We start from the raw sequence: 25,260 nt of genomic DNA, 5'->3' as shown, positions 1-25,260 counted from the left end.
AGTAATGGGCCATATGGGCCTTAGTGGAGAGAGAGAGGGGCAGCCAAAGATGGGTCGCGCGCCTCCTCCCCCCTGGTCCGAATTAGACTAGGAGAGGGGGGGCGGCGCCCCCTTTCCTTCTCCCTCCCCACTTCTTTCCCCCTCCTAGTAGGAGTCCTACTCCTACTAGGAGGAGGACTCCTCCTTGGCGCGCCATAGGGGCCGGCCGGCCTCCTCCTCTCTTGAACCTTTATATACGGAGGCAGGGGCACCCCAGAGACACACAAGTTGATCCACGTGATCATATTCTTAGTCGTGTGCGGCGCCCCCTGCCACCATAGTCCTCGATAATATTGTAGCGGTGCTTAGGCGAAGCCCTGCGATAGTAGTACATCAAGATCGTCACCACGCCGTCGTGCTGACGGAACTATTCCTCGACACTTTGCTGGATCAGAGTCTGGGGATGTCATCGAGCTGAACGTGTGCTAGAACTCGGAGGTGCCGTAGTTTCGGTGCTTGATCGGTCGGGTCGTGGAGACGTACGACTACATCAACCAAATGCTTCCGTTGCGATCTACAAGGGTACGTAGATGACACTCTCCCCTCTCGTTGCTATACATCACCATGATCTTGCGTGTGCGTACGAAAATTTTAAAATTACTACGTTCCCCAACAGCAGCCACATAAACAAAATGGAATAGAGTAAACAAATCCTTCTCTCTATACGTTTTATTTCTATAGGAGCCTCGTGAGCACACAACAGTGGAGGGGAGGAGATGCAAAAGGAGGATGTCGAGGAGCGAGGCAAATTAAAAACAAAGGATCCTATGGGTGTGTTCTAGCCACGTCGGCTAGAATGTGGATGGAGCACTCATTGTACTAGCATGAATCAGGTAATTTTCATATCACCATCATATCATTATACTACATATTTCCAGTATATTGCTGCATTAAGGCGTTACTAAATCTTTGCCAAACGACATTGGAAAAATACTTGAAGTTTGAGAAATAAGATCTACATGTAGTGATAATAGGATGGGGATATTTAGAATGTGATGAAAAACTGCTACAGAGAAATGTGGGGTGAAGCGGTGAAGATGAGAGGTTCAGAGACAATATGATGTGCGGACGGGAATGACATTGCATTATTTAAGCTGACATGAGCATGCACTTCTAAAAATAAGTTGTCTGATTATATATTTTCTTGCTCCGTGGCAACGCACGGGCATGCAGCTAGTTTCTTGTAATATTATTAAAGCATCTATAGCCGGGCACCTCAAAACCAGCCCCAACTCTACGGGTGGATGGACCGGTCAAAAAAAAAACCCCAACACAGACGGTCTTCTTAAACCAGACCCCAAATATCCAGATTGTTTGCCATCCCTCATATTCAGCACAAATCTGTGGTGGATATGAGGAGGCCAGGGTGCGTCTGGCACGTCAGCTCGGCCCACCGTGGCCCATAGAGACCCCACATAAAATCCCAATTCGGACGAACCCTAGACCTCAGTCTGCTCCAGTCCACTTCAGTCTCTCCGTTCTCTTGTCTTCCAATCCATTCCATGGGGAACGCCAATAGCAGTGCGGCTCCGACGGCGACTCGGACGCGGATGCGCTCGCTCTCCGCATCGCACTGCAGCCGTGTGGCTGCATAGGTGCGGCAGCAGCGGCGACAACTCACGTTCCACCGTCACCCGGCGATGCAGTGTGGGCGACGTTACCAGGCCCCCTCGTCTAATGTGCAACACCGGTGGCAGCTTCGCCCGCTCTACTCCACTGCAGGTACGCCACCCCGCCCCTCTCTGCCACCTCCGAAGGGCGTCCACGGCTATCGCTGGGTGCTCGTGCCCTTACCGACGTCGGGGCGGTCGAGGACGCCCGAGTCAGAGGTGCGAGCAGCAACGAGTGAGGGAGAGGGCGGCGGCGAGAGAGGCGTTGGTGAGGTCCCGATGGATCCGGAGGACACGCTTCTAGCATCGGTCCTCCACCGCTCCCTGACAACAACGGAGGTGGATGCTCGGCGGCGGGTAAGGCGTTGGCGAGGCGCCGGTGGATCCCGAGGACACGCTCCTCGCGTCGGTTCTCCGTCATTCCCTGACAATATCGAAGACGGATGGGCGGCTATGGGTGCGGCGTGGGTGAGGCGTCAGGGAAGCGCGCGCGCTGGTGGATCTCGAGGACACGCTCGTCACGTCGGTCCTCCGCCGCTCCCTGGAAATGAGACTGATGCGCGACGACTCTGGCGCAAGAATGCCAAAGCGCTCCGGCTCGACATCGAGTTGTCGAAGCACGAGGCATCGAGTTGTAGAGAAGGCGCACACCGAGGAGCAAGAATGTTTGTTCCGGAGGTTATCCGCGTAGATCTCCTCGGACAATGAGGACCCTCCGATGGCTAACGCCTACACCGAGGGCCAAAGCAGCACCGTCGACCGCAAAAGGGGAAGGGGCCGGCGGTGATTTTCTGCGCACCTTGTGCCATAGGTGTACCTGGTCGACCGCCAATTTGAGCATAGAGTCAATTGATTTTCCTGGCCAATGGCGTCAAGGGGGAGAGATTTGGTCAATGGGCGGAAGTCGCAGACGCCATGTATATGTGCACGGATGGGTGCCTATGTAATTTGACTTCTCTACGGCGCAACACGGGACGGCTCGTTTCTTATTATAAACACAGATACTTGTATGCACCCTGTTGATATTTGAGATTTGAAGTTAGGCACTCGATTGCACAGTGCACATGCATGCAGCTGCCTCTTTCTCTCTTGACTGGACACGCTCTCGCTTATCCCGCGCCGGCGTTTCCACCCGACTTGATCGACATCGGCATCGGCATCGGCCCCTCGACGCTCGGTATATATATAAGCTGGCGGGCTCTTGGTGGAGCTGCAGTCCACGCAGTCGACACACGCTTAGCTTAGCTACGTAGGCGCAGCAGCCGGAAGCTAGCTAGCAGGTCGAGAAGGCCGGCCGGAGGCAGCTGGGAGATTGCAGGGCACCACAGCCCCTCGGCGGCGTCGGCCCTGGGTGAAAAAGACAGGCTGGTGGAGTATCTCGTGGGATCAGTTCCCGGCGGCGGCCATGCCGCGACCTTGGGCGCTGTGCGGGACTTGTTCATCAAGTTCCGCCACCAACGAATCCCCTGGGTCCGCATCTACGAGTCAACCCCGGCTCGGCAGCAGCAATGTGAGTAAACTCCACTGTTGATCTGTAGAGTGCTACTCATGCATGTATTATCACCAACTCTCGCCTGGCCGGCCTCGTGATCAACATGAATATGTGTGCGCGCGTATATTACGCAGCCGGCGGGCTGCTGACCCAGGATTGGGACGGAGACGCCGCGGCGGAGGGAGCCAAGGTGTTCTTCACGCTCATCAGCCCAAAGAGGGGCGGCGCCATTAGCAGGAAGGCGCGGTGGATCCACAGATCAATAACGTAGATCGAAAAGATCCAACCTGAAGAAACACGAACATAGACGAACCACAACCAGATCCGAGCAAATCCACCGAGGATAGATCCGCCGGAGACACACCTCCACACGCCCACCAACAATGCTAGACGCACCACCGGAACGGGGACTAGACGGGGAGACCTTTATTCCATCTGCAGGGAGCCGCCGCCGTCTCGTCTTCCTGAGTAGCACACAAACCCTAACAAATCTTGAAAGAACGACTAACAACGGAGCCCTTCCGCCGGCCCTTGCCAGGATCCACCGCGCCTCCATAGAACAATACTCTATAAGATTAGTTTTTTTAGGGTCATACCATAAGAGCAACTCTAGCAGACTCCGCATCCTCCCGGCCCGCAAAACATGTTTGCGGTTCGCGCGAAACGCCTTTGCGGGCCGGCGCGGACGGCGTCGGCTTTGCGGCGTCTGATCTGGCGCGGCTCCTCCCGACCCACAAAATCTATATTTGCAATTTAAATTGATCTAGCATAATGTATTTCTTTGCTTTTGCAACAACATTAGATACAAAAGACAACACCAAATCTTTGCTAGAATAGCAAAATCAAAGAAAACAAGAACCACAAGTATGCATTTCAGAAGATTTCCAACTTCCATAACTGCTCCCACTAGTTGGACTAATATCTTCTCCATGCATTCGTTGTTGATCTGTGGATTCTTGATTTTGCATTCTTTTTCTTCATCTTTGGTTCGAAAGAAGTAGACGTTGCTTCCCCTCTAGTTGCACATGCAGCCGCATCATTGCCTTTGATTCTACTAAGGAGTGCACCAACATCTATTAAGTTTTTTTATCAACAAATCAATGTATTGGCCTTTCCAAAACCAAAATGGGCATACATCGCCCTACACAAAAGAATGATCAAGCTCGAAGTGAGCTACCGCAATTGAACTAAAGAATGAGCTATGAAATGAGCTACCGCAAGTGCACGTACCCCGTTGTTTTCGCATTTGAATAACACCCATCTGGGGTGCTTCGGCGTGCCCAAAGTGAGCCGCATCACTTTCCGCGTGTAGTCGTCGCACTCTATGAGCGGCATCGGCAAGCCACAAAGACGCTGCGCAAGCGCCGAGCCCGGTGGACGGCCGGACGAATCCATGCCCGCAAACCTTCGGCGGCGGCGGGCGGGCAAATCCGTACCTGCATGCGGCGATGCGCCCTTGCCTAGGCTGCGGGAGAGGCTCCCCGACCACTCCATCGCTTGGGGCAGCAACCGGCGGCCGGAAAAAGCCAAATCCGGCGGCCCGCATTGAAGTGCCGCAGATCTGCAAATCCGGCGGCCCACTGACGCAAGGGGGAAGGGAGGGGAGGCCTCCTGCATGTGGCGTCCTTCCGGCGTGCTCCTGCCGGCTGCTTTCGCCGGAATCTTGGGCGGAGGCTGGCGGCGGCGCGAGGATGGAGAGGAGAGGTGGTTGGTGGAGGAAAGCGCGGGATGAAATGTCCCCCACCAACTGCTTCCGCTTATATGCAGGGCACCGCAGCCGCAAGGGGGAAACCCGCGTTTTCCCGGATTGGGGTCGGGATTTTGCCGTGCTCCCTAAATTTTTTTTGCGGGCCGAGATGCGGGGTCTGATCGGGCTGGGGTTTTCGCCCCGACCCGCATTTTGGCGGTTATTTTACGGGTCAGGACGGGATGCGGGGTCTGCTAGAGTTGCTCTAAGGTTAGTCCTAAGTTTTTTTAGGGATAGGTTAGTCCTAAGTTGACCTTCTGGTGCCCTTAAACCTCGTCATAGCCCAGCTAGTAAACCCTCGCCTTCGACCTGTTTCTTACGAGCCCAAGCGGTCCGTTTCGTTTCCTCACGAGCCCAAGCCCAGCTTGTAAACCCTTCCGTCCCGCCTCTTGTCTCGTCCACACCCCTCTTCTTGCCTAGGGTCGCCGCCAGTGGCGGCGCCAAGTCATCCAACACAGAGAGCGCTCCGCCGCACCCCCGAACGCAAGAACTCGAGCGAACGCGGCGGCGGCGATGCAGTTCTTTTTCGGCAAGTCAGTGAAAACTATATATTGATCTTTCGTGTTTGTTTTTGTTTTTCTAGCCCCAAGTTGCTATCTGCCTGCTTCATCCGACCAAATATCTCTACTCCTAATGAACGAGTTGGTTGAATAGTCCCGGTTTATTTTCGTCCGGTTTATTTTTGTTTGGTTTATTTTCGTCTCACCTCTCACCACCCCTCCCATGCTAAAACCGAATCGCGTCTGATACTCCTTCCATTTATTCGTAATGTATTTATATGAAAAAATCAATTATGATTAATCTATAATCAATCTCTGAAAAATCAAATCTAATTTAATCAACTATACCATAAGTTCCTCAATCACATTAAATAATATTTCCATACTTCTCAAAAATTACATTAATTAACGTTTCCATACCTTGCCCAAAATATAATTAATGTGATTGAGGAACTTATGGTATAGTTGATTAATTTAGATTTGATTTTTCAAAGATTGATTAGAGATTCTTCGGTACACACGTAAAAAGGGAAGAAAAGAAAAAGGAAACATATGCATGGACGTCAATCCCCTTCATCTCTCCCGCTCTCTTTCCTTTCCTGGGATGTAGCCGCCGATTTTCTCCCTTGCTCATGTTCTCCTTAAAGAGGTGGACATTGAGAGGCAACGAGCGTGTTAGGCCTCAGATCGCGGATCCTCCTGACCTTGCAGTCCTTCTCCGATGTCGTCCTTGCATAATCCAACGCCCTCCTCCTCCCAGTGTCGCACCTGCGCCATTGGAGGTTGTGTGCGAGCTGGCCGCCGTCCCCGAGTATCTTCAACAGGTTGTGTGCTGCTCCCAGATAACACAATTCGTGGAAGAGTTGCAGAGAAGTGAGGGTTGGGGAGAACTGGCGTCGCGCCGTCGCCTATCTGCTGGATAACATGCAGCACGGCCATGCCATCGAGCCACCATAGCCGCTCCTTCCAGTAGGCAATGAGGTTTGGTCGAGGGCAGGGGTAACTGTTGTGCGTGCTTGCTTGTTGTTATTCTCGAGGTGGATAGGTCATGCCATGAGCCCTCCTCCACGCATGGCGCAGCTGAAAGATCGTGGATGTCGCCTAGAGGGGGGGTGAATAGGCGTTTTAAAATAATTACGGTTTAGGCTTGAACAAATGCGGAATAAACCTAGCGGTTAATTTGCCAAGCACAAAACCTAAAACAACTAGGCTCACCTATGTGCACCAACAACTTATGCTAAGAAAGATAAGCAACCATGTGATAGCAAGATATATGACAAGAAACAATATGGCTATCACAAAGTAAAGTGCGTAAAGGGCTCGGGTAAGAGATAACCGAGGCACGAGGAGACGGCGATGTATCCCGAAGTTCACACCCTTGCGGATGCTAATCTCCGTTTGGAGCGGTGTGGAGGCACAATGCTCCCCAAGAAGCCACTAGGGCCACCGTAATCTCCTCACGCCCTCGCACAATGCAAGATGCCGTGATTCCACTAAGGGACACTTGAGGGCGGTCACCAAACCCGTACAAATGGCAACCCTTGGGGGCGGTCACCGAACCCGTACATTTTGGCAACCCTTGGGGGCGGTCACCGGTACCCGTCAAATTGCTCGGGGCGATCTCCACAACCTAATTGGAGACCCCGACGCTTGCCCGGAGCTTTACACCACAATGATTGAGCTCCGTACAACACCAACCGTCTAGGGCGCCAAGGCACCCAAGAGGAACAAGCTCTAGGATGCACAAACACCCAAGAGTAATAAGCTTCTCAAACTTCACTTCCACGTATCACCGTGGAGAACTCAAACCGATACACCAAATGCAATGGCAAGGGCACACGGAGTGCCTAAATCCTTCTCTCTCAAATCCCACCGGAGCAACTAATGCTAGGGAGGAAAATGAGAGGAAGAACAAGAAGGAGAACACCAAGAACTCCAAGATCTAGATCCAAGGGGTTCCCCTCACATAGAGGAGAAAGTGATTGATGGAAATGTGGATCTAGATCTCCTCTCTCTTTTCCCTCAAAAACTAGCAAGAATTCATGGAGGGATTGAGAGTTAGCAAGCTCAAAGAAGGTCAACAATGGGGGCAAAAACGAGCTCAAAAGATGGGGAACCATTGGGGAAGAAGACCCCCTTAAATAGGTCCCCATGAATCTGCCCGTTATGTACAGAATAACATAGGAGCGGTACAACCTCTATGAGCACCGGTACAACCGGTAACAGGCAATAAGCGGTACAACCGGCCCACAACCGCCCAACAACCGCCCAACAACCGCCCAACAACCGCACCACAACAGAGACCAGTCCGGTGGTAGAGCGGTACATGACCGGTACAACCTCCGGACCAATTCTGGAGCGGTACAACCGCTCCAAACACCGGTTGTACCGGTCAAGCGGTACAACCTCTCCATGGGGCGGTACAACCTCTCTGTGTAAAACAGGCAATATCAAAACAGCCACAACTTTCGCATACGAGCTCCGAATTCAACGAAACCAAGTTTGATGGAAAGCTAATGACAAGGGCTAACACAATCTTGAGAGAAATATCAGAAATGAGAAAAGGACCATAATAAAATGGTGAGAACCCTTCCTCGGATAAGACCGGTAAAACCTCCAACACCTAAAACATCATAGAAGATGCATGCGAACTCCGTTTTCGATGAACTCAAGCTTGTCATCAAGATGACCATAAGCTCTAAGACTCACAAATGAAACAAAACAAGAACCAAGAAATATGATGCAAGGATGCAATGGTTTGAGCTCTCGACGAATGATACGATCAAGCTACTCCCTAGAGAGCCCCCTTGATAGTACGGCAATCGATCCTACAACCCGGTCTCCCAACTACCACTATGAGACCGGTAAAATAGAAAACCTATCAAGGGCAAACATTTGCCTTGCACATAGTCCACTTGAGCTAGATGATGACGATCTTGACTTCCTCAAGTTGGACCACCTTTCTTGATTGTGTTGGCTCGATGAAGACTAGTTGATTGCTCCCCCATACTCCACTATGGGTGAGCCACTCTTTGGCACATCTTCACAATTCCATTGACACCACAATGGACGGCAAGCTTCAAGCTTGATTGCTCCCCCATAATCCATTATGGGTGAGTCACTCTTTGAGTTGCTCCACTTGAACTTGCACACTGCAAACTTGATAACGATCACCACTTGATGTCATCCTCCATGGGTTGTATGAGATCTTCCTCTTGACGCAAGACCATGGAAACATACCTAACCCCACAAAGAACTCTCACGTAGACCATGGGTTAGTACACAAAGCGTAATGGACAATGCTTACCATACCATGGGATCACTTGATCCCTATCGGTACTTCTTCTACGCTTTGTGAGTTCATCAACTTGATTCACTCTTGACTTAGTCTTGATCAACATTGAATCTTTCCAACTCTCTTCATTTGGATGATGTCTTGAAGGTAAACATGAATGATCACACAATCTTCTTCTTTAAGACATGCTTGCAATAAGCTCAACTCACACATGACCAATCTTTGGATAATTCCTTGAAAAACACTTTGTCCATCTCATAAACTCCTTGAAACCAACACATGGACTTCAGGACAATCCTATGGACAAATGCTTCAAATGTAATTCAAGGCAACCGTTAGTCCATAAAGATTGTCATCAATTACCAAAACCACACATGGGGGCACCGCATGTCCTTCCAATCTCCCCTATTTTGGTAATTGATGACAATCACTTTCAAGAGAGTTTATATAAGGAATTTTTTTATCACCATGCAATGCAAAAACCAATAATGCATGTGTATGAGATGCAAATGTTTAAGTACAAAACCAAAGCAAGAAGAAAAAACTCTCTAAACTTATGCAATGCAAAAACCAATAATGCATGTGTATGAGATGCAAATGCTTAAGTACAAAACCAAAGCAAGAAGAAAAAAACTCTCTAAACTTATCCACAAAACTCTCTGAAACTTCTCCCCCATTGGCATCGATTGCCAAAATGGGCGAAAAGCTTAGAAGGCCAATATAAATTGTGTTCCTCCATAAGTTGTGTATTTCTCAACAAGAGAGTGGAATGCCATACACAAATCCAAAGGTAATACTTGGAGGAATACCAACTATATTGAGGCACCAAGATTGCTAAAGGAAGATATGCCACAAAGACATAACAAAGAGAGACACAAGCAATCAGAAGATACCAAATGAGGCAAGTAATCAACGGATATCAATTGAACCAACTAGACCAAACATCCTACGTGCCACAAGAATAAAGATATTATGATATGAGCAAAGGAGTGTTCTAAAGAAACTAGAGAAGCTCCCCATGATTTGTGCACACATAAGAATTTTTGTATTTGGATACAAAGTGCACAAAATAGGATCACAGCTCCCCCAAAATCAATAGAAACTTACAACAAGTGCAAGTGAGCATATAGGAAACTAAACCTAGTACTTGCAACAAACACATGGTTGAGCAACAAGTAAAAGAGGCAACTTAAGAAAGGGCTCAACCAAAATGATGTGTGTGAGTCAAGGCAAAACACTTGAGAAGACTAAAGTATGGATGAGCATTAAGCATCAATAAAGTCTTGAAAGACTAAGGCACACGGTGCAAGGCCTATCATTCCCACACACAACTACAAATGGGTTCACAAGCTTACTAATAAGCATATAAAGAACATATGCTTGTGACAACCCGTCGTGAAGATAGAAGATGAAAGCCTCATCAAGACGCGGGATACCAATTAAGATGGCAAAATCCTCGTAAAGATAAGCATGAGGAAAATAATCTTCACCACACAAGAGTGCATCAAGATGCAACGATAGAAGACACACACTCAAGGCAAAAGCTTTCACGGAGCCACCAAAGAAATAACATAAGAAAGACAAGGTGGTCGTGAAAGAAAGGATATCAACTAGATATGCAACTTTTCTCAAGTGTATAAGATTCTAAGTAGACGAAAAAATCATGATGATATATATCTACAAAGAAGGATGTACACCCGAAATAGTTGCAACACGAGGAACAAGATATCCACAAGGAAATCATAAATATACCGATAAGATATTTGCTTGAAAGCATAGCACATAGCTAGATAAGGTCTTATTGTATATAAATGAATTCCTACTACACAACCATCAAAGACATCGCAACTAGCAACATGAGATCATTGTTGAGATGCTTTGAGAAAGGAAACAAGTATCACAAGAAAGAATGGATAACATGCCATGATACAACCTACACAAGGTTGATGCAAGGAATGTGTGCATGAAGTATATGAAGATACTTGTTACCGAGATAACATTGGAAGGATGTAGTAGATACCAATTGAAGGTACAAAGTAGTTCATCGATCATCCTAGCTTGACTCCAATAAGCACATGGTGACAACCCCTTCCTTGTGAGTGAGCCGAGCATCCAATGCATCTCCACTTGTTCCTAGAACAACAACACAAACAAAATGGTACCCAAACTCATTGGGACCAAAGAGTTAGAGAACCAACAACACATAGGACAAACTCCACATAAATATGTGCATATAGATATGAAAATGAATTTCATGCACATCTCATCCAATTTGAGACTTGGTGGAGTTCCCCCTATATATTGGGTCAAAGAAAGAAAGCATGCCAAAGATACTACACGAAGTTAATATGCATGCTCAAGACTTTCAAGAACCGAAACCAAAAGAAAAAGAAATACCAAGTGAAGAAATGATACCAAATGAATAAATCATCACTTGGAGGATATCATTAAACGATACATCAAGGAATGAGATATCCATTGATACACAAAAAGAAAGATGCCAAACTCCCAAAAGAGAGAATGGTTCCAAACAACCAAGCCCTCTACAAAGTTTCATGATGGCACAAAGCACCAAAAAGAAATGGCTTGCCTTCCACAAACACACACTTGATAAGGAACACAAGATGAGTGTTTAATAGAGAATAGGATAGCTCCCCCAAGACTAGTGCATTATAGAGAATTTGCATTTGAATACAAAATGCACAAGGTGGGATCACCCCTTTTACTATATCTAGAAAACACTAGACAAGGTCAAGAAATTAACAAGATCCACAAGTGGTATGGAATACAATGGGAGTTGAAACAACCCTAGGCAAGAGATAAAGCAAAGGCCAATGTAAAGATGATCAAGAATTTCTACCACACATAAGTGAGTACCAATTGTCAAAAGACAAGAAGTATTTGGGAATAATTCCCGGTGGTAGATAACAAGGATATCCGACATCATCTTCACACCAAACAAAAATCAAATTGCAACTTGTAGAGCTAACATGCCACCTAGGAACAAGATAATTTACAATATCAACTCTAGGTGACAATATCTCAAATGTACACATTTTCTAGGCTAGTAATATACACATAGCATATTACTCCCCCATAATGTGATACCAATAAGGATAAACAAGAGGCAAATAAAAGGATCCAACAAGAGATAATTAATGGACTATTTAGAATTTGAATTTCTCATGAGAAGACATACCACATAGCGACTAGATAATCTTAAAATATCAATACTAGATGGTATTACTCATGTACGCACATTTATAGGATTGTGAGGTGCCCAAAGCACATCACTCCCCCATAATGGGATATTCCATTAATCTCTCACAAGAGCCAAGTAAGAAATAAACAAGATGCAAAAGGCTCAACGCATGACACACACGTACATGATGTGCAAACCAACACACACATACTTGATTGCTCAAGATAATCAAGTTGGAAGCACAACATATACAAACACATGCAAGGAACAAAACCAAAACATGCAAGGGGGCAAGTAACTTTCAATGTAAGCAATTGAGGTACAAGTTACCGCAAGGAGGCACATTGGATATAAGATATAATCTTGATGATTCAATTGACTTGGCTTGAGACAATAAGAATGATGAAGTACCCTTAATTCTTCATAATGTAGCCAAGTCTCCAATGACCTCCAACATCACCTATTGATCAAGTTTGAGCTTGTTGGTCCCCAACCAAGTTGGGTCCTAAGAGGTTAGTCACAATAGGCTTGGCTACCCAAATGGTTCTTTGCTTCAAACCACTTTGAGTACCAACAAACTTTGCAACCACATTGCCAACCTTATCCTTCCCAAGAGAATAAACATCATCAATAATAATTGGGTTGGATAAGTTACCACTAGTGCATGAAGAGGCGAGGTGACATTTCTCGTGACATAGGTAGCAACGTCTACTCTTCACTTTCTTCTCACTTGATTTCTCAACTTGAGAAGCATAAGCTTGAGTCTTCTTGGGAAGAGGCTTTCCTTCAACTTGAGGTTGAGAATGAGAGTGTACTTGTGGCCGCTTCCCTTGTTGCTTGTCACTAATGGGCTTCTTCTTCAATGGGCAAGATCTAACATGATGCCCTTCTACTTTGCACTTGAAGCAAACAATCTTGGCCGAATTCTTGACTTGTTCTTGGCCCTTCCTTTTGTTCACCTTGGACTTCTTCTTCTTGTTGGAGTTGAATCCAAGTCCACCTTTGTCATTGGGGGATTTTTGCACGCTCAAGATGTTGTTGAGAGTAAATTTCCCTTCATGACTCTTTTCCAAGTCTTTCTTCAAAGAAGTGACTTGGTCCTTGAGCTCTTTGATTTCCTCTACATGGTTAGTCTCAACACAAGTACTAGAGGAAGTATAAGCTTCATCATTAGAGCAACAAGGCAAGGAAAGCAATTCATCACAAGATGTACCAATGTTATGCATGGATGAATTGTGAGGACTAGCACAAGGCAATATAGCATTTTGACCGAAAGTAGTGCTAGTATCCACATGAGGCTCACTAGATGTTACCTTAGCAAGCATGGCCTCATGAGCTATCTTTAGCACATTATGGGATACTAGAAGATCATCATGAGAGCTTGTAAGCTTTACATAACTTTCTTCCAACATCCCATAGTTGCTAGATAGCAACTCAAGTTGAGCCTTTAGCTCAACATTCTCCTTTAATATGGATGCTTCACAAGAGATAGAGTTAGTAGCACAAGCATCATCATTAGCAACAAGAGGAGAAGACAACTTGGCAAGCTCTTTTGAATATGAAGCTTTAAGTTGAGCATGAGACTCGGTGAGTTTGATGAGCTCACTCTTAATGACCCTTGAGCCATTTTCGAGGTGCTCAAAGTCCTCAAGGAGTTTAGCATGCACAACTTCAAGCTCCTCATTTTAGTTTCAAAATCATTGGCCACCTCAAGAGCTCTATCACAAGATTCCCTCACTCTAGATAATTCTAGAGCAAAAGTCTCCTCAAGAGATTCCTTGGTGGTTTGTTCAAGTTCAAGAGCTTAAGAGAGGTCCGCAATCTCATTAGCGTAATCACGCCCATGACCTTCCATTTTCTCAATGGTGACCTCATGCTCCTCGAGATGAGATTCCAACTCCTCAATATATTTCTTGCCCTCAATGGCAATGGACATAATTTCCATGAAGTTGGAACGAGCAATTTTATTTCTATGAAGAGCTTTAAAAACCATTTCCCCTTTAATTTTTAAGGAGGCAACATTATCATTCTCTTCATCATTATCCTCGTCATCATTAGCATCAACATCATCATCAAGAGACATATTGGGTTTCAAAGTAGGAGATACCTTTGAAGACTTAGCCATAAGGCAAAAAGCAATAGATGATGATGTAGGATCCCTTGAAGCACCATTTAAAACCACATCTTGTTGCATGGAGTGTTGGTTTTCCTCTACATTGTTATCACAACAACTCGAGGAAATAGATACATTTTTATCATGGCAACAAGGCATAGCAAGCATATCATCATGAGATTTAGTCAAGCAATTTCTACATGATATGCAAGAACTATCAACACAAGCATGTGAGACATTTGGAGTGCTCGAAGTGCTAAAGTACAAAGATGGAGCATTGCAACAAGATAGTGATGAAGAGTCATCAACGATAAGCACGCTATCATCATTGCAATGACCAACACTACTCACCATAACATTACCTTGTGGCAATCCACATGTAGGTGAAGTAGAAGAAGTTGAGAAGACTATACGGCCGGATGTGGAGGGGGAACAATCATCCCCACAAAACTTGGACACGCCATATTTATCTTGAAGCTTTGTCCACAACTCATGAGCATCCCGGTGGCATGAGTTGAAATATAGCTACATTGCTCAAAGCATCGAAAAGCACATTAGAAGCTTGAGCATTGAGATAAGAGTTTTTCTCATCCTCTAAAGATAATCTTTGGGGATCCTTTGGAGGAGAAAAACCCATATCTACAATTCGCTCTAAATTTGGGTCCATGACCCTAAAGAGATTAAGCATGCGAATTACCCAAACATCAAAATTTGTGCCATCGAAACTAAGAGTGTCAGAGAATCCTAATCCCCTAGTCGACATCCTTACTCTCTAGGCGGTTAAGCCCTATAAAGAGAGACGAGGCTCTGATACCAATTGAAAGATCGTGGATGTCGCCTAGAGAGGGGGTGAATAGGCATTTTAAAATAATTACGGTTTAGGCTTGAACAAATGCGGAATAAACCTAGCGGTTAATTTGCCAAGCACAAAACCTAAAACAACTAGGCTCACCTATGTGCACCAACAACTTATGCTAAGAAAGATAAGCAACCATGTGATAGCAAGATATATGACAAGAAACAATATGGCTATCACAAAGTAAAGTGCATAAGTAAAGGGCTCGGGTAAGAGATAACCGAGGCACGAGGAGACGACGATGTATCCCGAAGTTCACACCCTTGCGGATGCTAATCTCTGTTTGGAGCGGTGTGGAGGCACAATGCTCCCCAAGAAGCCACTAGGGCCACCGTAATCTCCTCACGCCCTCGCACAATGCAAGATGCCGTGATTCCACTAAGGGACCCTTGAGGGCGGTCACCGAACCCATACAAATGGCAACCCTTGGGGGCGGTCACCGAACCCGTACACTTTGGCAACCCTTGGGGCGGTCACCGGTACCCGTCAAATTGCTCGGGGCGATCTCCACAACCTAATTGGAGACCCCGACGCTTGCCCGGAGCTTTACACCACAATGATTGAGCTCCGAACAACACCAACCGTCTAGGGCGCCAAGGCACCCAAGAGGAACAAGCTCTAGGGTGCCCAAACACCCAAGAGTAATAAGCTTCTCAAACTTCACTTCCACGTATCACCGTGGAGAACTCAAACCGATGCACCAAATGCAATGGCAAGGGCACACGGAGTGCCCAAGTCCTTCTCTCTCAAATCCCACCGGAGCAACTAATGCTAGGGAGGAAAATGAGAGGAAGAACAAGAAGGAGAACACCAAGAACTCCAAGATCTAGATCCAAGGGGTTCCCCTCACATAGAGGAGAAAGTGATTGGTGGAAATGTGGATCTAGATCTCCTCTCTCTTTTCCCTCAAAAACTAGCAAGAATCCATGGAGGGATTGAGAGTTAGCAAGCTCAAAGAAGGTCAACAATGGGGGCAAAAACGAGCTCAAGCGATGGGGAACCATTGGGGAAGAAGACCCCCTTAAATAGGTCCCCACGAATCTGCCCGTTATGTACAGAATAACATAGGAGCAGTACAACCTCTATGAGCACCGGTACAACCAGCAACAGGCAATAAGCGGTACAACCGGCCCACAACCGCCGAACAACCGCACCACAACAGAGACCAGTCCGGTGGTAGAGCGGTACATGACCGGTACAACCTCCGGACCAATTCTGGAGTGGTACAACCGCTCCAAACACCGGTTGTACCGGTCAAGCGGTACAACCTCTCCATGGGGCGGTACAACCTCTCTGTGTAAAACATGCAATATCAAAACAGCCACAACTTTCGCATACGAGCTCCGAATTCAACGAAACCAAGTTTGATGGAAAGCTAATGACAAGGGCTAACACAATCTTGAGAGAAATATCAATAAGAAGGAAATGAGAAAAGGACCATAATAAAATGGTGAGAACCCTTCCTCGGATAAGACTGGTAAAACCTCCAACACCGAAAACATCATATAAGATGCATGCGAACTCCGTTTTCGATGAACTCAAGCTTGTCATCAAGATGACCATAAGCTCTAAGACTCACAAATGAAACAAAACAAGAACCAAGAAATATGATGCAAGGATGCAATGGTTTGAGCTCTCGACGAATGATACGATCAAGCTACTCCCTAGAGAGCCCCCCTTGATAGTACGGCAATCGATCCTACAACCCGGTCTTCCAGCTACCACTATGAGACCGGTAAAATAGAAAACCTATCAAGGGCAAACCTTTGCCTTGCACATAGTCCACTTGAGCTAGATGATGACGATCTTGACTTCCTCAAGTTGGACCACCTTTCTTGATTGTGTTGGCTCGATGAAGACTAGTTGATTGCTCCCCCATACTCCACTATGGGTGAGCCACTCTTTGGCACATCTTCACAATTCCATTGACACCACAATGGACGGCAAGCTTCAAGCTTGATTGCTCCCCCATAATCCATTATGGGTGAGTCACTCTTCGAGTTGCTCCACTTCAACTTGCACACTGCAAACTTGATAACGATCACCACTTGATGTCATCCTCCATGGGTTGTATGAGATCTTCCTCTTGACGCAAGACCATGGAAACATACCTAACCCCACAAAGAACTCTCACGTAGACCATGGGTTAGTACACAAAGCGTAATGGACAATGCTTACCATACCATGGGATCACTTGATCCCTCTCGGTACTTCTTCTACGCTTTGTGAGTTGATCAACTTGATTCACTCTTGACTTAGTCTTGATCAACATTGAATCTTTCCAACTCTCTTCATTTGGATGATGTCTTGAAGGTAAACATGAATCATCACACAATCTTCTTCTTTAAGACATGCTTGCAATAAGCTCAACTCACACATGACCAATCTTTGGATAATTCCTTGAAAAACACTTTGTCCATCTCATAAACTCCTTGAAACCAACACATGGACTTCAGGACAATCCTATGGACAAATGCTTCAAATGTAATTCAAGGCAACCGTTAGTCCATAAAGATTGTCATCAATTACCAAAATCACACATGGGGGCACCACATGTCCTTTCAGCAGCTTCCTCCGATCTCGCCCGTCCTCGAATCCCTGTTGGCAGGTGATGTTGCTTCCTTACCTCAACGAGTCAAAACTGAAGGCATCCACTTCTTGTGGTAAGAACCGATCTCATGTATTGCCATTTTTATAAGTTTCTTGATGCAAATCATAGCAAGAATATTGTGTTCTTCCTATCTGTTTGATTAGTTCCAAAATAGAAGCAATTCTATCGTGATGATTTCAAATGTTTCTTGTAGAAATTTAGTGTAGTACTAAAGCAACTGAATTATCATTTTATCACAACCGCGGGCTAATTCTGAAATAAAAGCAATGGTGAATTTTTTCATTAAACTGTAATCAATAAAATGCCATTTTGTATATTATTTAACTATTGGGTATGCTAATCTTTGGGTTCATTGGATGTGAATAATGGACCTGGTATGATTGGTGCTTGTACAATTACGTAATAGGAGTAGCAGCATTATACATCTTTCGAGTTACAGTAGGTTACCAGTGGCAATTGCGGCTATGGATGTTTCACAATTGTGTGTACTGTAGGTGTACGTGGATTAGGAGAACAGTGTGAGCCAATGGATTTTTCCATGTCTGCCTCTACGGCAAGCCCTTGAGTGTATTTTATTTATATCTCAAGAACATGACAGTTTCAAGAATATATACGAGTCAGCTATCTTGTGCCCTTTTGTCCATTTTTACTTAAATACTATGAGGCGACTACTTATTGTTATTCTTGCCATTGAAGATCTAGGTAAAAAAAATTAATGAACCTGACATATCGGCAAAACAACAAGTATTGTTAACCAAGGAAAATAAGTCATGATAAAGACAAGATACGTTTTGACCAGAAAAGCCCGTGCTCGATTATTTCGAGCACAGGCTTCTTCGGTAAAGACTTGATTTTTTAATCGATGTATGTCTAATTCTAAGTCTTCTTTGAGATGTACATGATGAAAGAAAAGTACTACTTAGATAGAAATTGGTGTGTCTAATGCCTGTGCCAAGTGTTGTCGAGGAAGATAGTAAACTCATTGAGGATGATCATTGGGGTTATTGCGAAGCTGACTGTTTGGTGGAGTAGTCTCACGACGTGGAGGACAAGACATGAGACATGAAATAACTGGTAAACTAAAGGATTCCCCGCGCATTGCAGCGGGAAATTTAACAATGACTTGGAAAGATATGATTCTTTTGGGAAATTGTATTGTCTGATAGTTGCTCCGAGTGACACATTTCAAAGCACAAGAGTCAAATTGTGGCATCTTCTCAATTCAGTCTCATGAAAGTGAAACTGCATCGTACATTTATATCTCATTTAGGGGATTTGAGAATTACATTGAGACTTCCACTGAGGAGGGCAGTTGTTTCCAAGTAGGCTACAGTGCGACTTAGAATAGAACAACACAATAATTAACCGAGGATAATGAAAGGAAGTTACCTGGTAATTTCCCCGATCAATTCATACAAAAAGAGTAGTCTAAATCATGCAAAACAAAATAAATGCCAGTTTTCAGAAAATCAAGGCATATAAAAATTATAAGTCTCATGATAAAGGCCATAGTAAAATAGTAGAATCTGAATGTGTAACACACCACTTCGAGAGATAAATGCACATGAAAAGGAGATTTATATCTCATGAGCAAAAAAAGACACCTTGTCTCCGAATATCACATACCTGCACGAAATAGGTCAGGTAGAGAAAGGGTAGAGGAAACAATCGAATTATGAGCCAACAAATACAGTAAACTGCATTGCTATAATACCACTTGACTTGTTGTACATCCAAAAATTAGAAAATTGAGAAATAGAAATGGGTCAGTACATTTGGAGAGATATCTTGGTCTATCTTATTTCTTTGTATGACACTGATAGCAATATTCCTACAATCAGAAAATGGAGAAATAAACATAGGTTAATGCTGATAAATTTTGCTTTCTTAGTGGGCATGACAATGAGCTTAACAAGTAAGTACATAATAAAGATAATAGGTGCAGGATAAGCATAATATAACATGAGAGGACTGAACTAAAAGTAATTTCTTAAAAATCAAAAGCAGAAATGAATAAGCCAAAACTTAATTAAGAAAAGAATGATAAAAAAACATTCGGAGTTGTTGAATTGGTACTATAAGCCATGATATTTTTTAGCGCTCATCCTTGTAAGGAATGAAGTGAATGATCATCCATGATTAGGAGCGAATCTGCTGGAGAAAATGAAGTGGGGAAGGAAGCGAATCGCGGTGAAATGGTTGCGCCTCGCGAGGTAGATTTTCCCACGGGAGAAAGATTGGTCGTTATGTTTTTTAGAGTTGGAAAGGAAATGATCCATTGCAAACGGGACTGGTGATGTGGCAACTACGCTGAGGTGGACAGGGTGCATGTTAAGATAAATAGATAGTGGGGATGAGTCTCATAGGTATACTAGATTTGTACAATCACTTCCATTTTTTCGTCCCATCAAGTCAAACGAAGAAATAAGATAGACCAAGATCAAATTCACTACTTACGTTGAATGAAGGAACAATACGTCGTGCACACGCATTAGACAGAGTGAACTAGAAGGGGTAACTGGATCTGTACAATCACTTTCGTTTTTTCTAGGAACATTGGATGTAATTGATTTGGTAAAGAAAATGACAAGGGACTATTCTATGATTGATGTATGGTAAATGTGCGATGAAGCGTGTGTCTGAATCAAGTATCATCCGCTTAATCTTTGATTTATCGGTTTTGCTAAATCTCATGGGCATGAATTATTTTGTGCGTGAGCAACTTTATGCTTTGCACGAGGCCGAAGATGTGGACGACATGAGAAGCGCCGACCACGGCGAGGGCGAGCCGGTGATAGCTGGCGGGAGTGGTTGGATGCAGGCGGTTAGGCCTGGGTAGGCCACAGCGGAGGAGAAATCGTCGTGGGTGAGGAGTAAGAAGATGAACATGTGGGGGCGTGCTCCTAACCATGGGATATTTGATGGCAAAAAATAGTGATTGACGCGAAGAATTTTTCAGGCACCTAACGTTAGGTGCCCTTTAATTTATTTACAATCATTTGCCCGTAGCAACGCACGGGCATTTAACTAGTCTGTATAGCATTTGGGATTTGAGCAGTAGCGGATCTAGCCCAATGGGCCAGGGTGGGCCAACAATAGAAGTGTTCATAAAAAATATTTTTTCTTAATATTTTTTACCCTTTTTCCTATGCTATAAAGCTATTCCAAAAATGCCAGGGTGGGCCACGGCCCACCCTGTCCACCCTCTACCTCCGCCACTGGATTTGAGGGTGTACATCCGCGATGTAAATACTTTCTATTTCCAATTTTGGTCTTCACCTGTGGGAGCTACTTTCAATGTTCGCTCTACAAGCTAATTAGCTACTCCCCCATTTCTAAATATAAGTCTTTTTAGACATTTCAGTACAAACTACATACGGATGTATATAGACATATTTTAGAGTGTGGATTCACTCATTTTGCTCCGTATGTAGTTTCTTATTGAAATCTCTAAAAAGATTTGTATTTAGGAACGGAGGGAGTAGATTCATGCAGTTGCTGAAAAACAAAACAAAACAAAACTGATTCCACTATGTTTTGCTAGAAACGAATGAGCCCAACAACATCACTATGAGGTTGCTCTCTTCTTTCAGGGATGGTTCCCGGGAGGAACTCAAGCAAACCTGGGCGCGGAGCAATATCAAGGTATTCATAAATCATGATTGATGCCCAATGCCTTCGACAGTTTAACTAAAACAGGCACCATCTGTACTTTTATCAAAACATAACGATCTTTGATCTGGGTACATAGAAAAAACCCTGATTTCATATATCTACGTCCGTACATTAGTCATGCCATATGAAAAAAAGTGGTAGATTGATCTGTTATTTTGTTCTATTACTTAGTATTTCTGTACTTGTACATCTTATTTCTGCAGATAAATTTAAAACCCCACAGCTGATATTATCCTCAATTTATACACTATTTGATGAATTAATAAGGTAAGATCTCATAAGGTAAGAACTCGTAAGTCCAGAACTCTAGATATATACCAGGGACATCTACTGTCAGAACACATGATTGAACATAGATCAATCACTGCAGAATGATATTTGAACTAAGCGTTTATCAGTCATAAGATAGACATATTGTTTTTCTCTGTCCTCCTATGGGCTATATGTAATAGCTCCAATTCTCTGCGCTGTGGCATATTAAATCGCATTGGTCTTACACTGGCAAAAGTTTTACATGCTACCTTGCTTGCAGATCCCGATGTTTCTGGATCCGTGAGTGGTTCACGTGCTGATTACACCACTATTCCGTTTTATAGCAGTGAGGTAATTAAGCTTTCCATGCACAAAGTGGAACAAGTTACTCCCAAATTTAGATTTCTTGTACAACCCCTATGCTTGCCTAAATGTGACAACTCAAGTTCTATTATCTCTAGTAAGAAGACATAGAAGATGTTTTATTAAGTCAATTTTTGTTCTTACGTACTCCCTCCGTCCCACAATGTAAGGCGTTTCTGCAAGCTATGTTAGCTTGTAAAAACATCTTTCATTGTGGGACGGAGGGAGAGTACTTGTCATTTGCTTACTGGTATTGGAGTTAGAATGGTATACTTAATTGGGAAATCATTTTGAAAACTAAGTCATCGAGTCCTTCACTATTCTGGGTGTACTGAGGTAAACAACATGCACTTCAGATGAGATGGGAGAATTAGGCTATTAGAACTCAGGATTAGCCTACAGATAGGTTTTATGCACAGCACAGCCATTTTTCATATGTAAATGTGTATATGAGATATTTTACATATTGTATGATACCTATAAATATTGATAAGTGGTACTCCCTCCGTCCCAAAATAAGTGACTCAACTTTATACTAAGTATATCTCAGCACCATGCATAATTAATTGCAATACTACAGAATCTACTAGACAATTCTGGACCCTCGAATTTGGATCTGGCGGCCGATATAGTCTGACTTCTCCCATGTTGTTTTTGTTATATAGAACACTTGTTTGGAGCGAATTTAGCGTACATTATCTGGAACTTCAGTTTTTGTCTGTTGATAATTGGCTTACAGCTGCATTTCGGAACATAACAATATGAGTTTGAACACACTATTTATGGCCAGCAATCGATTTATTCCTCCGGGGATGCTCCGCCACCTCATGATGCATCTCTGGATGCTATTTCTCGCCACCTGTTTTCAGAAAGCAACTCAACGCTAGAGGTACTATACAATTAATATTCATCCTCGGTCTTGTTGCGTCACCACATTTTATTTTATTTTTCAATTGATCTAGGATTTCGATGTTTTAGTTGCCACATATATTGCAAGTAAACTGATCTTATATTTCCTTTTGCTTGCAGTTTGATGGACAGTATTCTCATGCTGATCAAATATCAATCCAGAATGACTACTACTATACCTTGATTGGGAATTATAACATGCATGCTATAACTCCAACCCAGGATAGCATGGTACGCTTCTTTACTGTTGAAATAAGTGGTAATGTAGACCAACAACATTGCTTTTTCAAAATGTCAAGTAGTTTGGACCTGAATACAAATAAGAAAAAGATGATCCTTCCGTGTTCTGTTCTCTTTGGCTAAAATGACAAGTAATTTGCACCTTTCGCCTGTTTTGGAATATTATTGTTACGCAGTTGAATCCATAGGGTTTTATTCCGTTGGATTGTTCATGGATACCCTTGATCAAAGTAATGAGACCATCATACTTTCTGTGAATTGTATTCCTACACCCCTTTTCCCGTAGGATTCTACACACCACAGAATCTTGCCATTGTTGTCAAGTGGTGTTCACCTGCACGTGCTACCTTCAATGTTTGTTCCAGAAGCCAATTAACTACATTGATTCGTATGAGCACACAGTACTAAGCCTACTGATAGGTTTTTCCACAGCACTACCATTGTTAATATATATGTACATATGGGATATTGCGCATACCGTTATAAGGTTACCGTAAATATTGGTTAGTGGTATATCTGCACCCCGTGCATAACTAATAATTGGAATACTACAGAATGCACTAGACAATTTTGGACCCTCTGGTTTGGATCTGGCAGCTGATATAGTGTGACTTCTCATATTATGTCATTGTTACACAGAACACTTTTTTGAAGCTATAGCATAGATATCTCGGAACTTAAATATCCGCCTGTTGATAATCTGCGTACATCTGCATTTCGCAACATAACAACTTGACTTAATATGCATCGTCAGTTCCCAAGGTACTACAGTTTATATGCATCGTCAGTCTTGCTGCATCACCGCATGCTTGTTTTTCTGTCAGTGGCATAGATTAAGTGGACTGACTCGAGTATATGCAGTCTTAATTTTGCCGCCGTCTAGTATTTTGGTATTTTTACTATCCTAGCAAAACAAGAAGAGAAGTTTGTAGGGTCGTGTTTTAGTCCCACACATATGTTGAAATCGAGCTGACCTTATGTTCCCTTTTTTTTGCAGCCTTACGCACAGCATTCTCAGGTTGATGAAACGTCAGCCCAGGATTGAAAGATGCCATATGGGCAGCGCTGTACATATTATTTTCTTGTACAGTTTCTAATTGTGAACTCTTGAATAATCTTGTCCCGTTCGTTGGACAATGCTGTATTTTTAAGAGTTTTGGTAGGCATGTATGTGTTTGGTATAAAATCGGTGAAGGGTGCATGTAGTGTATGACATCGACCTGAATTAGTCAATGGAGAAAAATCTTCAAACTGAAGAAGATGAGCTGAAGCTTGCAAAGCCAAGTGATTGTGCGGGACTGAACTGAAGCCAAGACAGCAGCAAGCAAGCACTGACAAAGTATGGACTGAATATAGCTAACACGGCTGAGAGCCGAAAGTCATCAGGCACGATGCTCAATGCCGGAGGTCAATTGTAATTTTTATGTAATATAATTTGCCCGTGTGTTGCAATAGGTTCAAATATTTTAGTATTTTAGCATGTGATTCACCGGTCCATATTAATGTTTTTTTTTGAGCATCAATACAGACACAAGCGCTCATATACACGCGCATACACTCACCCATATGAACGCACACACGCACACCCTACCCCTATGAGCACCTCCGAGAGACTGAGCCGGCAGCACCTCCGAGAGACTGAGCCGGCATATCATCTTGAGATTTACGAAGTCACCGTAGGCGCCTCGTCGTCGACGGGAACGTCTCCTCCCACTGAAAGCGCATCGCCGGAAATCCTGAAATAAATTCAGGAATAATGCGAGCATCAGGATTTGAACCTGGTGGGTTGAGGATACCACTATCCACCTAACCAACTCAACCACATGTTGATTCACCGGTCCATATTAATGTTATTGTGTGAATAAATGTTTATCAAATCCTGCCTGATTTGTCTGCCCATATTTCAGGATTTTATTTTGTAATCACTTATTACATACTACCTCCGTAAACTAATATAAGAGCGTTTAGAATACTAAAGTGGTAATCTAAACACTCTTATATTAGGTTACAGAGGGAGTACTTACCAAAGAAAACGTAAGTTTATTCGGTAAGATAATAAAAAAAATAGGACAGTTAAGGCGGGTTTGAAGGAATAATGCTTAGTAGAAGAATGGAAGGTTGAACGAAGCACTGAATCTCTACTCCTAATAGAGCAGTTGGTAGGATTGCGTCCACGGTTTATTTTCGTCTGGTTATATTTCGTCTGGTTTATTTTCGTCCGGTTTATTTTCGTCTCATATCCCACCACCATATCTCCTCACATTGATTTTTTTACCCTCACAATAAAAACTTTCCTAACTTTTCCAAAGTTTCCTAACTAGACACGTTATAAACGGGCATGTACCGATAGCACGTT

General features: G+C 44.0%; 1 protein-coding gene across 1 annotated transcript; it reads left to right on the top strand.

Annotated features, from left to right (window-relative positions):
- The first annotated feature begins 2,367 nt into the window (after nt 1–2,367).
- LOC119283748 lies at nt 2,368–23,092 on the top strand. The gene is given in 10 exon segments (XM_037563164.1): nt 2,368–2,432; nt 2,903–3,159; nt 3,276–3,382; nt 5,472–5,529; nt 17,878–17,897; nt 21,059–21,110; nt 21,673–21,743; nt 22,522–22,644; nt 22,785–22,895; nt 23,081–23,092. Coding segments are annotated over 10 exon segments (876 nt in total).
- The last annotated feature ends 2,168 nt before the right edge of the window (nt 23,093–25,260 follow it).

This window comes from Triticum dicoccoides, chromosome 4A (assembly GCF_002162155.2).
Source record: "Triticum dicoccoides isolate Atlit2015 ecotype Zavitan chromosome 4A, WEW_v2.0, whole genome shotgun sequence".
Classification (NCBI taxonomy): Eukaryota; Viridiplantae; Streptophyta; class Magnoliopsida; order Poales; family Poaceae; genus Triticum; species Triticum dicoccoides.
The sequence above is the reverse complement of the archived record's forward strand: the minus strand, read 5'-3'. Positions and strand labels throughout refer to the sequence as shown.